This window comes from Haemaphysalis longicornis, unplaced genomic scaffold (genome assembly GCF_048455015.1).
Source record: "Haemaphysalis longicornis isolate Haplotype H1 unplaced genomic scaffold, Haemaphysalis longicornis Haplotype H1 scaffold_1, whole genome shotgun sequence".
In the NCBI taxonomy this organism is placed as follows: Eukaryota; Metazoa; Arthropoda; class Arachnida; order Ixodida; family Ixodidae; genus Haemaphysalis; species Haemaphysalis longicornis.
The window spans coordinates 122,465,753-122,481,497 of record NW_027526203.1 but is presented as its reverse complement, the minus strand read 5'-3'; the positions used below and the strand labels follow the sequence as shown (position 1 = coordinate 122,481,497).

At 49.0% G+C, this 15,745-nt stretch overlaps 1 protein-coding gene across 1 annotated transcript in view; it reads left to right on the top strand.

Annotated features, from left to right (window-relative positions):
• The first annotated feature begins 406 nt into the window (after positions 1–406).
• Positions 407–15,745, top strand: part of LOC144179564 (frequenin-2-like) — a 538,475-nt gene continuing 523,136 nt past the window's right edge. Inside the window, exon 1 of the mRNA XM_077707969.1 lies at positions 407–877. Within this exon, the coding sequence (XP_077564095.1) occupies positions 814–877 (64 nt within the window). The 5' untranslated portion in view covers positions 407–813. The remainder of the gene's footprint in view (positions 878–15,745) is intronic.

Here is a 15,745-nt window from a genome sequence, read left to right as displayed (position 1 = left end):
GCGAAAGTCTCGGCTGTACCGCGCCGCACTACGGTCACACGTATCCTTTTAGTCTTACAAAGAGCGCAGCCACCGGGAAGCGTTCGCCCCATTGCTAAGACGAGCCACCCCTTTCCCCATTCGAGTCCCGGATAACGGCGTCCTCGTGGGACGTGCGCACTGTCAGCTTTCGGCCCCCGCGTCATTACTTACGTCACGGCCAAGCGTCGGTCACGTGGTTCACATGAAATTACCGCTCGTTCTCTGCGTCCGACTTTATCGTGTTTCGTTCCGAAAACAGGGAGGCGCGGGGGTTCCCGCCCCGACCCTTTGGCGCGAAGGAGAAAAGCACAGCGGGAAGGGCGGCGGGGAGGGACGCGCGCTTCTCTACCCGGCGCGCATCGAGCCGCGCGCGAGCAAGTCAGCGGCGGCGGTGCTGGTCGGAAGGGGAGCAGAGGATCGCGGAGCGCCACCGACGAATCCCGGATCGGTCAGTGAGTCTCGTGCTGGCCGGGGCAGCGCACGCTCGGCTCTGCGCTGCTGGCCTCAGCGGCAGCGTCTCGCGGAACGGCTCCGCGCCTGCGCGCCCTCTCTCTCTCTCGATCTGACAGCGCCCACGACACGCACAGCAGTTCGTAGCTTTGTAGCACGCACCTTGGTTGCCGCATCTTCCCCGCTGCTGTGGCGAACTTTGTCCGGCCCCGTCTTCTGTTGGAACTTTGACTGCGCTTGCCAGTGGTGACACCGGCGACGCCACAAGTTGCAGGACCGCCAGAGTAGTTCGCCGAACTCGTCGCATTCGTCCGTCGCAACCTTCTTCCTGCCGCTGCGACCATGGGAAAGAAGAACAGCAAGCTGAAGGCTGAGCGCCTTTTCAAGCTGGTCAACGAGACATACTGTGAGTGCACTCGAAATCACTTCTCCCGGTCCCCCCGTCCATTTATCTTTTACCTGCCGGTGTTATTAGGTCATTGTTATTTGCCAGGATGGACCAGAAAGAAACAGTCGTTTTTCGCTCGCTAATTTCAGCGTGTTTTTTTTTTTTTTTTTCATCCGTATACGCGATTATTTTCTATCGCGACGACAGATCAGGCGAGGTCGTTTTAAAAAAAATCGGAATGCTACTGCTCGGTGAGCCGCTGATAAAATATATTAGCTTGACGGATGCCCGTTTGGCCAGCGTGCACGTTGAAAAATAAGGCGAGTACACCTGCCACAAAGTATAGGTATAAAAATTGACGTTTCGGCACCAACACGGGTTTTGGTCACGTATATTTTCATTCTTACTAACTCAGTGGCCGGCCTTTTTGCCTTTTATTCATCAGCATTTTAGCGGCCTCCGTTTTTAAAAAAAATCCCCCGCGTATTTATTCATCTGTCACACACTGTGACATGTCTATTCCATGCGCAGTTGCAATTTGCCTTACTGAGAAAATATACCAACGGGGACGCGGGGCTACCTCCGTGGTTGGGTGATGCGTACGGCGTATGCGTGTAGCGAACACGCTATTGTACTATATTTTGTCTGCGTCCAAGGTCGGACTAAGACGCATGGAAGTTTAGCGGGGGGCGATCAGCGCGCTTTGCCGGTCGCACCAAAACCCCTCGAAGTATTGATCACAACTTTGTGACAAACGGCCTCAGATTGCATGAATGAACTGCCACTTCCGGCTTTGTTCTGCACCAAAGAAGCAAGGGTGATGCATTCAGCCTTCGACAACTGCGCACTTGACAACAAAGTCGCTTCTCGAGTTCCTTCAACGGTCACACTGCAGCAGGGCAAGATCTCAATGGTTAAAAAGCAAGTTCCACCAAAGAAACAGTTGAATTTTTTTTCCAAAGAACTATGGCATGTTTTTTTTTTTAAATTTAGAACATTTTGAAAATCCCAACAAAACGAGAGGACATCGTCCTTTTATCCCAAAGAAACGAATACATAACTGCGTATGTGTATTTTCTTTGGGCCGTGCTCGCCACGTCAGCGCAGCGTTCGGGAAAGCCGTTTGATTCACGGTCAGGCCAAACTTTTGTCATCAGCGAACCAAGTGCAGTGGCCACTCCGAGGCCCTATGTTCAACCGAGTGGTCGTTGAACATCGGACCTCTTTGAACGGCCCTGGGTTTTGACATTTTGTTTACAGGATCCCGGATGTACTATACTATCGCTTTTAAATTCGAACAAAGGTCATTCGTAGAAAGATCGTTCATTCTGTTCCTTTACAAAAGGGCGGAAGGAAATGAGTTGCTTCCTTCCGGTACGCCGTGATTGTGCAACAGCCTGGAGGAAGAAATAAATGCTGGAAGACTGAACTTTTGCGTCGGCGCAGCGTCTCTTTTGATGCGGAACTTCGATCCCCGCAGCTGCCTGCAGTACCGTTTTAACTTTTCCTGCGCTCAGGACCAGAGCGGAAAGCGGTACGTTTTCAACTTGGCAAGAGCGGAAAGCGGCCGACACTGATGGCTTATCTTGGAATCATGCTCCTACTAGTGCTATCAGCTCGGTGCGCAGAAGGGAAACGTAGCTCATAAACAGCGGTACTACACGGACGCAACGTGAGAACGTCCAAAAAGTTTCAGTGTATACTGTAGGTCCGCCTCGCTCTGTTATTCAAGATTGCGCTTCTTCACTGGTAGCGTCTGCTGTTAAGAACAAGGTTGCAGTGAGGATAACACGCGGAAATAATTTTACAGTGAAGCTGTTAAGGAAATCGTAATTTTTCGTGTCCGCAATTAAAAATACCAAAAAATTGCTCCGCGCGCGCACATGAGCACGTGCGCGCTGGCCTCGCGGCGGTGCTCTAGCAGTTAACTAAATAAAAAAAAAATGTCGCACTCGCGTGCGTGTGTGCGCCTCGCGAAGACGGCCCAGCGTCCCCGGCCCACCTTTGTCAAGCCAAGCATAACCACTTCGGAAGATTGGCCCCCAAAAAACTCCAACGTTCGCCGTAATAGTGGCAACACTTGCTCGGAACAAGACAGACTCCAGCGTTCGCCGTAATCATTGCAAAACTTGCTCAGAGCGACAAAGACACGTCATAGCGTACGCCTCTCCAAGGGGATATCCAATGTTTAACACTTCCAATAAAATGGAAGGAGCTCAAACTTGTGGCAACAATCACGGAGTAAAGCTGGTTGCGGCTGCGAAGAAGCAAATCGGCTCCAATGGTGGAGTTAAACCTTTGTGCTGGTCGTGAAGGTTGCGTTCAGCTTCCCTACCCTCAAATCTTACGCATTAGTGTGGGTTTCCTTCAATTTTGTGCGAAAAATTGCCTACCTCTGATCAGCTGGCAAAACATTTCACTCCTTATTGCGAGATTGGTGAGATTTTTGAAGCTAGGGTTCGGCGTTACGTCGATGCGTATCAGGTGCGCATTTCTCAGCTGCTCCGAACTTCGTTTTATCTTACATGGAGTGTGGGTGGCTTTCAGCACGGGGATGTGTGTGTGACATATACCTGATTTTTTTTTTCGTTTCAAACGACCGAGGCAGAGCTTTATTGATAGCTGACTAGTGATAACGAAACAGAGCCATTTCGTTGTCCTGGTGTTGTGCGTGATTGATGGCGGAAATTAGTCGTAAAACAGTGTTTATTGACAAGCAATTCTCCCTAAAGGAAAGCAGAAAATATTTATCAGGTCATTATTTAAAAATTTGAAACCAATAACGAACCCATACGGAACACACAATTCAGTGAATTTCCGCGTAGATGTGAATTTTTCGGCGTGGTCTTGGCTTAAACGGGCAAGTTCTTACTCGAGTACTATTTGACCAGAGACAGTTTGTGTGTGAATGTTTGCGTAGTCGTTCAGCGGAGTTCCTTTTTTAACCATTTTTACCAGCGCCGGAGGAACGACAAAATATTTGAAGAAAATACCGGACACCGAGGGCAGCTTTGAACGAGTTCAACTCCCCTTTGGCAGTTGAAATTCACTAATCAGTAGCGCATGAAATTGATCGCAGGAATTTTTTTAGTCGTTATCTGCATAGTTTTCAGCGGCTGGTGGTCAAATTTTTCGGGCTGCTATTTTCATCGGTGGGCCCCGAGCGTAGTGAGTTGGTCAAAATTGATCCAGTTCAAGATACCGATGCAGGTGTTGTGCGGTTGTCCATGTGTTAATGAATGCCCCTCGTATATATGGAAACAACCTTTCACCGTACTTTTTCAAGCAGCTGGTCGTAGTTTAAGATAGGTGACCCGCTGTGGGGGTTATTAAGCAGCTGAGGCGTTGCTTTCATTAGCATCAGGGTACGGGTTCGGGTCCGAGTAGTCGTGGCCGTTTTTAAGATTGGGGCCTCAAATACAAGCGCCGCGTCTGCAAGCTTACCGGCAGTAATGTAAAGCCCCTCAAGTAATATGAACTGATTCGTCGTAGCCCGTCGGTGCAGCACAGCTGGTAACCGAGATGTAGCGTCTGCGATCGTACCCGCGATGGGGAACCACACAGTTCTGTGCGTGCTTTGCATGCTCTGGATTTGAACACGGCTGTTTCCACAACACGCCAGCCGTTACAAAGGTGATGCCGGCTGTACCTTGTAGGACGAGTGAGCGAGAAAGTTACGACGATATTTTCGGGCTGCGGCGATTCCGCGGTGCCGCCTACACCCTACACAACTCTATATACGTATACGGGTCATCTCGAGTGCCTGCCGTTCATGTATGGTATGTCCGGGCTGTAGCGGTTAACTAGAAGAACCCTTGGCCATATGCGTACATTGCGAATGTTGCATGAATTGAAAATTTTCTCCGTGAAACTAGGTGAGGACTTTTCCATTAAGCCGCCATCTAAATCTGCTGTTTAAAACCCCTGAAACGAAGCCTGGACACTCCGTAAGGACTATATGCTGCGCTAAAATTTATGGGTTGCAGCTGCTTTAGCTACTGTTACGTCGGTGGTATTACGCGCGCCGAATTTCATGTCCCTGAACGCTTTAGCATACTTGGCGCGAAGTAGCATATTTAACATACAAGAGCGGTCGAAGCGACGATTTGACAAGCAGTGCGTCGTGGAATGATGCCTGCCTACTTCAGGTTTTCCCTTTTGCAGCCGCATGGCCCGAACCGTGCGAGGGAAAATGCCGCGAAATGACACCCTCGCGACGCATTTTAGGAGTTTGCAGATGCACGTTTGGCAGCACCGCGCGTACAGACGCTCACAAGGCGGCGTTTTGGTTCGCCAAACCGCATTTTTAGTGAGCTGGCAACAGTAATTTGGTACGTATTGCCGCTTTCCATGGCTTCTGCTATCTTTACTTGCGTGTTTTGTTGCTTTCTTAGCACGCCTGATCGTGTTATCTATGTTCGAAGCAAACCGCATATTTCCCTCTCTTCTATGCCGCACAAGCTATCTTTTTTGATAAAGACAGTTGCGCCCCTTTTTTCCCGGGACTTGAATGCTCTTCTTTGTTCTCGATGTCATTCGACTGTTCCAGAAAGTAGAGCGCCGAAAGCTGAATGTTTGCAGGGCAGGCGCCAATACTTTCTATTTGCCGACACTCGGCTGTGCACGCATTTTTGATGACTGCTCCTTCGCCGCTTGTGTATTCTATGAGTTCGTAGCGCCGAACAAGTTCGATCCAATAAACTTTTGTTCCTTAAAGAAACCTGCGTCGTCCTTGGGTACATGAATTTATTAAGACGCTGCTCAAATTATTCCGAAGCATTCTCTTGCGCAACGCCTCGAATGTTCACCTGAAACCGTAAAGGTCAACTGTTCGCGAGATATTTAGCGTAAATGCTTTTATGGCCATCATCAATTCTAATTAAAAGATCTCGAATATGACCGCGTGTTCAGTTTCCACGTCGGTATATCGGTTTCCTAGACGTCAGCTCACCAGAGAAACAGTTTTAACGCGATAACGTTATTTGGCTCATTTTTCGATTTCTCCGTGGCTGCTATACATCCGCTAAAAAACCCATACTCATCAAGCGTCCGCGGAAATACATCATCGCTGCCACCCGGAAGCTACGACTGAGACAGCCTAATGCTAGTGCTCGCCACTCGCATCTTGCTGGAATCAGCTGGAATACGGTGCCGCGGTGACTGAAGTCTGTAAAGAAGGATAATGACGCCCCAGCGGAGACGAAAGCAACGACACGCATTTTCAGCGGGTGGCACGCCTGCGCAGTGAAGTTTGTTCTACGCCCTTTCGGTGGTAGCATGCTCTGCAGACACGGCCGCCAGCCGTGCCCGCAAGTGATGCCAGCACACGAAAGACACCGGAAGATAAAATGTTTAACTTTGGGGTAATTCACGTGCGTAAACCGCACTAGCACTACGAGGAGCGCAGTAGTGTAGGGCTCCAGATTGATTTTTACAACACGGGCATTTTTAGCTTGCACTGAAATCTCAGACCACAGGCGTTGCACTTTTCTCCATCTATCAGGAAAATGCCGCCGCAGCCAGGAATTGAACCGTACCCTTTTACCCACTGAGCCATATTACAGTTTTATCGGAAGCGGCTTTGTCCAGCCAATTACCTCAAGATCAGCGCAATCAGATTGAGGGAAAGGAAAGAAGCTGCTGCATCTGGGGCCCTAGATTTCAGTTTCTGCCCTTGAGCCCCATATCATCGGTTTTCTTTACCCCCTTTTTCTAAAACCCTAAATCTCTCTCTCTGTCTCTCTCTCTCTCTCAGCAAACAGCAAAAACAGTCCACCCGGCATAGACCTTAGACAATAAACACTTTGGAACATTTACACCGGGCCACGGCGATTAAACACATTTGCTGCTAGTCTTTCTCTCTTCGCTAACCTGCAGTGTTCATGCAACATATATTGTAAATGCAGCTATTTCATTGAACAACGCTCCATGAGAGTTGATGCAACGCTATCGCGTCGTACATCTTACGACTCAAAATTAGATGTCACCTGGAACGTTTTCTCCGCTAGTTTTGAGCGGCGGACTGAAAAATTGCGGCAGAAACATTTCCTAATTGACTCAAAGAAGAATCTGACGCGCACAAGTTTGCTAGATACGAATGTATTATCCATTTTGGCTTCCAGTCGGCACTTTTCTGGAGCCGTCTAATTCCCGGATTTTTCTACCCCATCCGATGAGCCCACTCTCGTGTTTAGTATTCAAACGCGTCAGCGCGTCGTCGTAGTGCATGTTTCTTAAGCGAGGGAGCAGCGAAAAAGGATCCGAATTTCTATTCGCACTGTGACTTAGATCATTCAGTTAGCCTGTGGTTCACGGCGTTTGAGAGGGAAAGGGGCTGATACACAGAATCGCAAATGAATGCGACGCACGCTTCCAACCTCGCCAGTTTCTTCGCAATTCAATCGAGCCTCCCGAAACAACGCTGGCCCCCTTAGCACCATGTTGCTCCGATGGTGGCCCGTTTGCACGTTTGCAGCCCAAGCTTAAACACGTCATCGCAGTATCGGCAGAGTTGAAATAAATATATATATATATATATATATATATATATATATATATATATATATACATACATACATATATATATATATATATATATATATATATATATATATATATATATATATATATATATATATATATACATACATACATACATACATACATACATACACTCGCACTTTGAGTGATGGGGGAGGGGGGAGAGAACAACTGAACATTAGCGCGCCAATTATTCTGACGACTGTAAGGAGTACTCGTTAAATCGTTTCTTCCAGGGTCTCGAAGCGGAACCGAACCGAAAGCCGGAACCGAACCAGAACTTTTGCCCTGAACCGCAACCGAACCGAACGCGTATTTTTCCGGTCATTTTGGAACTGAACCTGAACCGGAACGAATTCAAGGAACTGTTCCGAGCAGGTTCCAGGAACAGTTAGTGGATCGGACCAACCTCGACATTTTTGGGACCCTTCGAATTTGTAAATTTTTCGGTGCTCACCCTCTGGACCAATCAGAAAATTTAGTCGCTTGCAAAATCCCGTAGTAAAGTTCTTGAGTGACGACAACCTATATGCTATAAAATGTATTTTATGTGTGTATTGCGCTGCTATGTTGTTTCTAGCGTAAGATTGACATATCGAACTGAAGTCACTGAATAACTGCCTAATGCATACCTTGTAATCATCGAAGGGTTTTCTAAAGAAGCATTTATATGAGGTAATGCGTGCGACCAACTCGTTTAACGCGAAGGAAATCCGATAGCACTTTTCAATGCCTTCTCTTGCTTTGTGCTAATGTTTTGCAGACTTAGAATACTGGGACCCCACGAAGCACCAGAAAAATCCTTTAGTAACACTGTCAGCTTATCCTTTAAGAATTTATGTTTTAGGCTAGCTGTACACGCGCTGCTACGCGGTCTGTGGGTACCCCCGTAACACGTAGTTTAGATCTCCACCGTTAGTTACCAAAGAGGAGCGTCTTTTGCGTCCACCTCTCAACACTAGTGGGCGTAAATTGCTTTTTCTCGTGGGTAAGTTCCTTGCCAATCGCAAACTGCTGGGCTGCTGAACAGCGAGACTCCGTTGCCGCTTGGGAACCGGGCGCAGATTCAGCCTTGTTATACCGAAGAACCAAACATCGTTTCTGTTTTTTTCAAGCTCGATACACTTTGTTCACCAGTGTCCCTCTCCCACAAGCAATCCGCCCAAGGGGAATGCCGTTGAGGTGCAACCACAAAAATGCAGTCTCTCCTGGTAATGAGTTGTGCCTGTTTCTAACTGCAGTGCTAGCCGCAACCGTAAAACCGTTTGCCCCAAATGCTGGCCCTCTGGACGATTAGTATTCCACAGGCCACCCGTTCTCCGTCTCCGTCTCGGCGGGCTACATCTTGCGCGTCTTCGGTCCACTGCTTCAATTGTCAGCCGCGTGAGTTTGATCCACGATCCAAGACTCTCCCTTCTCTTCCTTCCGACTCCGTGTGACCTACTAACGCTCGTCTTGCCACTGCCTGCGCCCGTGAGAAAGTGCGCAACCTCCTGGCTTCGCACCACCCGCCACACGCAGAAGGCTTTCAATTGCGCGGGGACGCGCCCGTACATTGCCTGATCCCAGTCCAGACACCGCGAGCACTGCGCCCTGTATTGTAAGCATTGTTTTTCGATTGACGGGCGCTGCTTGGCTCTTAAAAGTGGTTTGTAGAGCCCAATAAAAACCGCCACACACTCAAAAACTCGCGGGTGGCCCCCGAGCATAGTATGGTGAAAACGAAAATTTAGAGAACAGCATCGATTACTGCGCCATTAACGTTATAAAGCTGCCGCGTCCGGCTTGTGTTGAAACCCGGAAGCCAGCGCGCATGGCGTGCACCTGCACGACGCTCGCTTGCACTGGATGTTTCGGTGTCGTGAACTCAGTGTTGCTTCGGAAATATTTAGTCGGGGTAAGAGCCTTGTCAGTAGCGAACATGGCTGTTGTTGTTATAATGCGTTGACGGAGTCTACGGCCTCCTCCGAACGCATTATATCAAAGAACGCCGGTGTGAGTGAGCGCCAGCTTACTGTGTCGAGTGGGCTTGGTGTTCAGCTTAGGGAACCCCGCGCGTTACCTCCAACACCGCACATTCAAGGCCCCACCGCGCTTTGATGCCGGAGCAGCGGCAAAAATATCGGCGTCAGCGCTCGGGGGATCCCATTGCAAAGGCGACGCTTGCGGTAAGGGAGTGACTAAGGCAACAAACCCACTTCATGGCCTCAAGCAGGGAGGGAAGAGGGGTATAATGATAGCGCTATCACCGTAACAAGGTATCACTGCGCGTCTCCTCTCTCGTTAGCGTAGGAAGCCAGCTGAATTGTTCTCAACTGCGCAACTGCTTAACCATTCGCAGTTCTGTACTGAGAACCTACGAATCCGTATTGTGGTACCTACATGTAACCACATGGCACACACACGCGGTGCAGCCGAAAAGTATACCAGGGGAAAGCCATGATCCTTTGCATTGAAAGCACGTAAGCTACTGGCCCAAGCTCTTGTTCATATTTGTAATGAACAAAATTCTCTAATAAACATGAAATGAAAAGGCTGAAGTGCCCCTAGGATTTTTCCTTCCTTTGGCAACCTTCGGTAGTTTTTTTAAAATACCCCAAAGCCATGTTCCGCGTCCCGTCGGGGTAAAGTGGTCGTAGAGTCACTGGCCTTTCACTGCATGTCCTTGGTTTCGATTCGCACCCCTGCCACAGTTTTTTTATTTACTTAGCTGTCAACTCCCAGCTTTTTCGTAGCAACCGCTGCTCACAATGTCGCGTTTTTCAGCTCATGGTGCAGATACAGTCATGCCTACTTAATATGGACCCCGTTAATAGTTAATATGGAAACCCCGCAATATGGGCAAAATGTTCGGCGACAGGTCTGTCGCCATGCAATTCTGCCCCGTCAATATAGAAACGTGCAGTCCGGGCTATGGACGAAACTGGTAAATGCATGCATTTTTGTCTCCTTATTATGGACGCGGGTCCACAAAGCAAAAAAAAAAAGTCAATAAAAAAATGACTGTTGACCCCCAGAGGCCCCCGCGCGTACCGGGAACTCACTGTTGCCCGAAGCATACAAAGCCGAAGCATGCATTTATATCGGAACGCTCTTCCTTCCAGTACAATTGAATTAGTCAACATTCGGGATTAGGGAACAACAATTTAGGGTAGTGGACGACATGGTGGCACCCTTTTCCTATAAAACAAGATTGCCCGGTGCGGCATACGCCTGAAAGAGCAAGTCCTGAGGCTCAGGATAAAAGGGCGATATAAGTTCGTGCCAATGTTTGATCCGCATAAAAGACAAAGCTGCACTTTTCTCTGGTCAGTTCGGCGGAGGCAATACCTGATTTTAAGCCTAACCGCACCAAGGTTTCCGCTCAGCTCAAAAGGAAATATGCCACTTTAAAAGTCACACGTCATCAGCACGTGTTCCGGGCCTTGATTCGTTATTATAGACAACTTACATTATGGACGAGTTTTCTGGGGAACGGAGGCGTCCATATAGACGAGACATGACTGTAGTGCTTTTGCATTATATTAATGGCAAACTTCTGGCACACATAGGAAGGATTTTTACTTAGTCTCGCGATAATCTGTCTGCAATTAAAAAACATCGCGCTATTTATGATTTAAGGTTGAAATTCTCATGTTTGCGTTTCTCGATCCCTTATACTTGCCAGGACGTCGGCTTGTTTGCTTCCTCCTCGGCTTCCTTGATGCCGAGCTTGATCTATCGCAACAAGAATTTAACGCAATTTCATTCGCTGGGCGACTTCCTAAGGGAAGGTCAACTGCCGTGTTTTTTCAGTGTCGTAGGTGTGATTGTAATGACGTAGCCGCGCGTCACGCATCCTTCGAAAACGCGAGCTCTGGAACAACTCCGATGCAATAAACACCAACATCAGGACAGCCCGCAAGCTCTCGGCACACTCCGTTCCACTGATGAGCTGCGGTTAACACACAGCATTAGCACCGACGAGGTCGTGATAACCATGCACCGAACGGGGACAATTTTTCTTCCAGCTGTCGACGAAAAGCCACCTTCCTCAAAGGAGTGGTTTCCGAGCGGGTGTCGAGAGCTTGCTGGGTACGACTTCATTAGTAAATTTCTTGCTCTACCCTCTCAACTTCTGCCTTCCCTGTAAAGCATAAAACCAGAATCCGCTTAACCAGCAAATTGAGAGACTGGAGCAAACGGTAGGAGCTCTAACCTGGTCTATGCGCGGGAAACTTGAGCGCCATGGTTTGGGCCTCGCACGGCAAATTCTAACGTGTCCTAGGGTAGCGCAGGTGGTAGGCGCGTGGCTGAAGGAAACGAAGGTACTGAGACCACCCTGAGTAGAGCACCATTCAAGTACGCTTACGGAACGCACAAGAATCCGATTGTATCCACGTACGTAACACCCAGTGGCCGTGTGTGTAAATGAGCTGCTGCACCCACCCGGCACGTAATGGACGCGAGGCCAGCGGGAAGGCAGGCATTGCCGGTCAGCAGCTACTGCACATCGTCTGTAGATTTGGAATAATCAACAAAGGAGGGAGAGCTGACCGAGAGCGAACAACAGTGGCCGCTAGGTAGAAGAAAGTTGTCAAGTGGTCTGTCAAGTGATCCTGAGAATCGGCAATACAAGACAGGTCGTGTCACACACGGAACAGCTGAATGCTAGAGCGTTGCGAAACTGCAAGCCATTGCTGCTTTCCTTGCATGGAGGTGAAGACATGGATCGTCGGTTCAGGTAGTTGTACGTCAATAATGAGGCCTTAAAGGCAGGTTTTTTTATGAAAGCGTGTTTCGCGCAGCGGCGCAGAGAATCTGGCTTCGCACCGTGGCCGCAGTCACCAAAATTTTATTACCGCTGACTCTTCACTTTACAGCAGATTTTTCCATCTACTATTTAGAGAGGATATTCTTTCTTTGGTCACTTAAACCCGAATATTCGTCAGTCTGTCTGTTTGTCTGTCTGTCTGTCTGTCCATCCGTCCCTATATTCAGGCACCGAACAACAGATAAAAAAATGGCTGAGGCTTAGCTCAGCTGACCTTGGATAAAGCAAAAGCTTGGCTTAGTCTGGTTGAGTCTTGGTTTCGCTTGGTTAAACCATTTATCTAGCTGCATTGCCGACCACGTCTCAAAGCCGTTCGGTTCCGTGCAACGCTCACAGGAGGAGGCCGGGCGAACGCGGCGTTCATTCATGGCGAACTCACCGTTCTCTTCGCCGGGCGCGAGACGAGTCGCGTTGCCCAAAACGACCCAGTGCCGCATGCATGGGAGGCTGCGGGGGTGGTTGGCTGCGACAGCTGTCGGTGCCCTTAGGCGCCAACACCGGCGAATCAGGCGATGCGCTTCGAAGGGTGTGTCGCCGGGGGTGTGTCTCCGGTCAAAAGGTCATTTGCGCATCCTCCACAAAATCTCTGGAAGAAAGTAGTAAAGCTTTGCTTTAAAAAGAGTGCTGAAACGAGAAGTTCATACAAGCAAAACCTTTCGAAACCGGTAAATCTGGTACGACACTTCATTCTTGTCAACATTGCTTTCAAAAAAGAAAACCTAAGGCAAATTTGAGGCAAAACATCACTACATAACCGGTACTAGCACTGTTCTTTTAAGAATACATGCGCGCTTGATATTTCCAATATCCAATATAACAATATGTGTTGAAAACAATATTTTGCCAAAAAATAAAAAAGATCTCGCGCCCTCGTTGCCACATTCTAAGTCCAACAGTAACGCAGGGTCCCAATAGATGGCGCGCGAGCAGTGGAACGCGGGGAAAGTGAATTGACTTAAGCAAATCTACGCCTTGTTTATCGTGGGAGTAGCGAGACTGATGTGGAAGAGCGGAAGAGGCAGCTGGGAAAGAGAAAGGCAGTAACGAGGCAGGGGCGGCAAACGACTATCGTCTTCCGACGACATTGGCAGCGAAGTCAGCATATACATGGCTGATTTTTTTGGGGACCTAAAGGGGACTCTGACCACCCAAGTGAGAGCAACTGAGTTCCGGAGGTTCAATAACGTCATTTTTTGAAGTGTGACGATAGAATTAATTTAAGAATGCACAGTGCCATCATTCGACCTTTATCGGCAGTAACAGGGAGTAAACAACAAACTTGCCCTCTCCCAATCATTGATCTCTCCTCCCCCTCTGCCGAAATGAAGCTACCGGTTCATGTTATGATGACTGTTAACCATGTAAAGCCGGAAACTATGATCCTATGTCTTGTTTTTGTACATCGCCTTCTTAACCGAGTAGATGCTGCGCTATGACGCGGGGTGGTGGTGTAGCACTACTCTGTCGTTTTCTTACATTCCCGTTGCAGTTTGGCGGCTTTTGTTCGTGGTCCTTTAGTTTCCTGTATTTAGGAAACTGAGGATATTAAGGAGGAATAAAAAAAGAATTGATTTTCAGACGAATTTCCCAAAATCGGCCTTGAGCTTTCATGTCTGCTCTGCTATGTGAGGCTTCTTTAACTTCCCCACTCACATACAGCGTTCTGGACTCTCGGTGCCAGTTGCTCTCTCCAGACCCTTTCGCGGAAACGTCGTTATTGTTGCTGTGCGATGAACGTGTTAATTGTATACGTACACATTTCCGAGCACCTGGCCGAGCCACCACGTCTCCAGATGCCCTGGGATGCTCTACGAGAACTGCTAGCAGCTTTCGCAGTTTTTCCCCTCCGCTGACTTTGAGCCTCAAGTGAAATCCGTTATCCAACAAACATAGTAACGTCCACGTCACAGTTTCCCCTTGCAGCGCTTTAAAGCAAACCACTCAGCTTTTTGGATTAGTTTGTCGGCCGCTATCGCGTATCCTTGACGTTGAGCAATGACCTGTTTTGTTTGTTCGCCCGAGGCTCCGAAGAATGGTTTACAAACGCACGCGCGAATTGTGCTGCCCTCGAGCAGGGCGCTAATGAGGGCCAAGGCGTATTTTGTGCCGGCTTAAGCAGCGACAAACTTTGTTTACAATTTCTCCCCGATGAGCGCACCCCTATAGCTTGCGTTGCAGCCTGGAAAAGCCAGCAATGTTTACGTCCTTAATTGCTCGGAAGATTTTGCTAGTTCCGTCAGCGAGTGTGGGTCGAATACTTGTAGCTGCTCAAGTTAGCCTAAAAGTGCTGTATTCGCACGTGTGAAGTCTAGTAATACGTGTGTCGATTAGGCATCCCTTATCTTTGCGTCCGTGCGTGCAGGGCTGGAAAACGTCGCTTCACAAGGGACACAGGGCACGCTGCTCTCTTTTTAACTCTTGCGCTTTGGGTGTGCTGCAAGGCCTCTTCCTCTTCCCTCTCTTTCGGCCCGGGGGAACGCCGTGATTGCCAGCCGCGCGTGTTCTTTGACCGCCGTGGGCGGGTAATCAAGCGTCGCGCCCCCTTGTGCGGTATGCAGAGCGTGCGTGTGTATCTGGCGTTCGGCACGAGGCACCGAGCCACGCCAAGCCTCTGCGGCAGCCAATTCGCAGCTCGCGCGCCCCTGCAGACGGCGCTGCATACCTCTCGCAGACCGTGCACACCGTGATGTGCCGCTCTCTGACTGATTACTAAACACTGCCGGGTACCTGACGAGAAAAAAACTGCAGCCTATGGGCACGCTTCCAAATTATCTGCAAATTGTCCGGGGCTAGTCATCACTGCGGTGCGAGCTCTCCCGTGGCGCGAAAATCGTTATGGTCGCACGCAACAGCTCTGTACCGCATTATAACTTGAAAGTTCGATGCAGTGAGCGTTGATGGCAGCAGGCAAACTAGGAAATAATAAAGCTGCTGTGTTCTGGTTTTCTACATGGACGGGCGGATCGTGAATTGTTTGGAAGAGGCTGCAAGAGCATGTGAGAGCAAAACTTTGTAAACGGTGCAGTCGTTACCTCGGCGTGTTTCCTCCTGGTTTCCATGAATGTGTGTCGGTGGCTGGCATGACCATCGCGCACTATCGCCAACTGGTACTGAAATCATTAGGTAGCGCTGTTTTCCCGCGAACAGAATGAGGTATGGAATGCGTGAAGGGCCTGACTGTGTTCGCTGGTATTCGCTAAAATACATAAGACAGGTCCACCATTCGGTACGACTGCAGGTTCGAATTGTGGCGGCAGCATATTCTTAACAGCGCAGCTGTTGCACAAGCCGCAAGTTAGATGCAGAGAAAAGTACCAAGAAAATGAGCAGCGCTCGTGACTGTGTGCCTCGCGGTGACCGCCGAGCGTTTCCGGCACGTGCAGTGCCTTAAGTAAAAAAAAAAACTGGCAAGAACCACGAGGAACGAGTTGTGGTTGTTGTGGTCCTTTATTAAACGAAGGAATGCCATGCTGCCAAAATAGGGGTAGGGGAAGGAGGGGAAGGGAGGAGTAGCCAAGTTAAAAAGATGATGC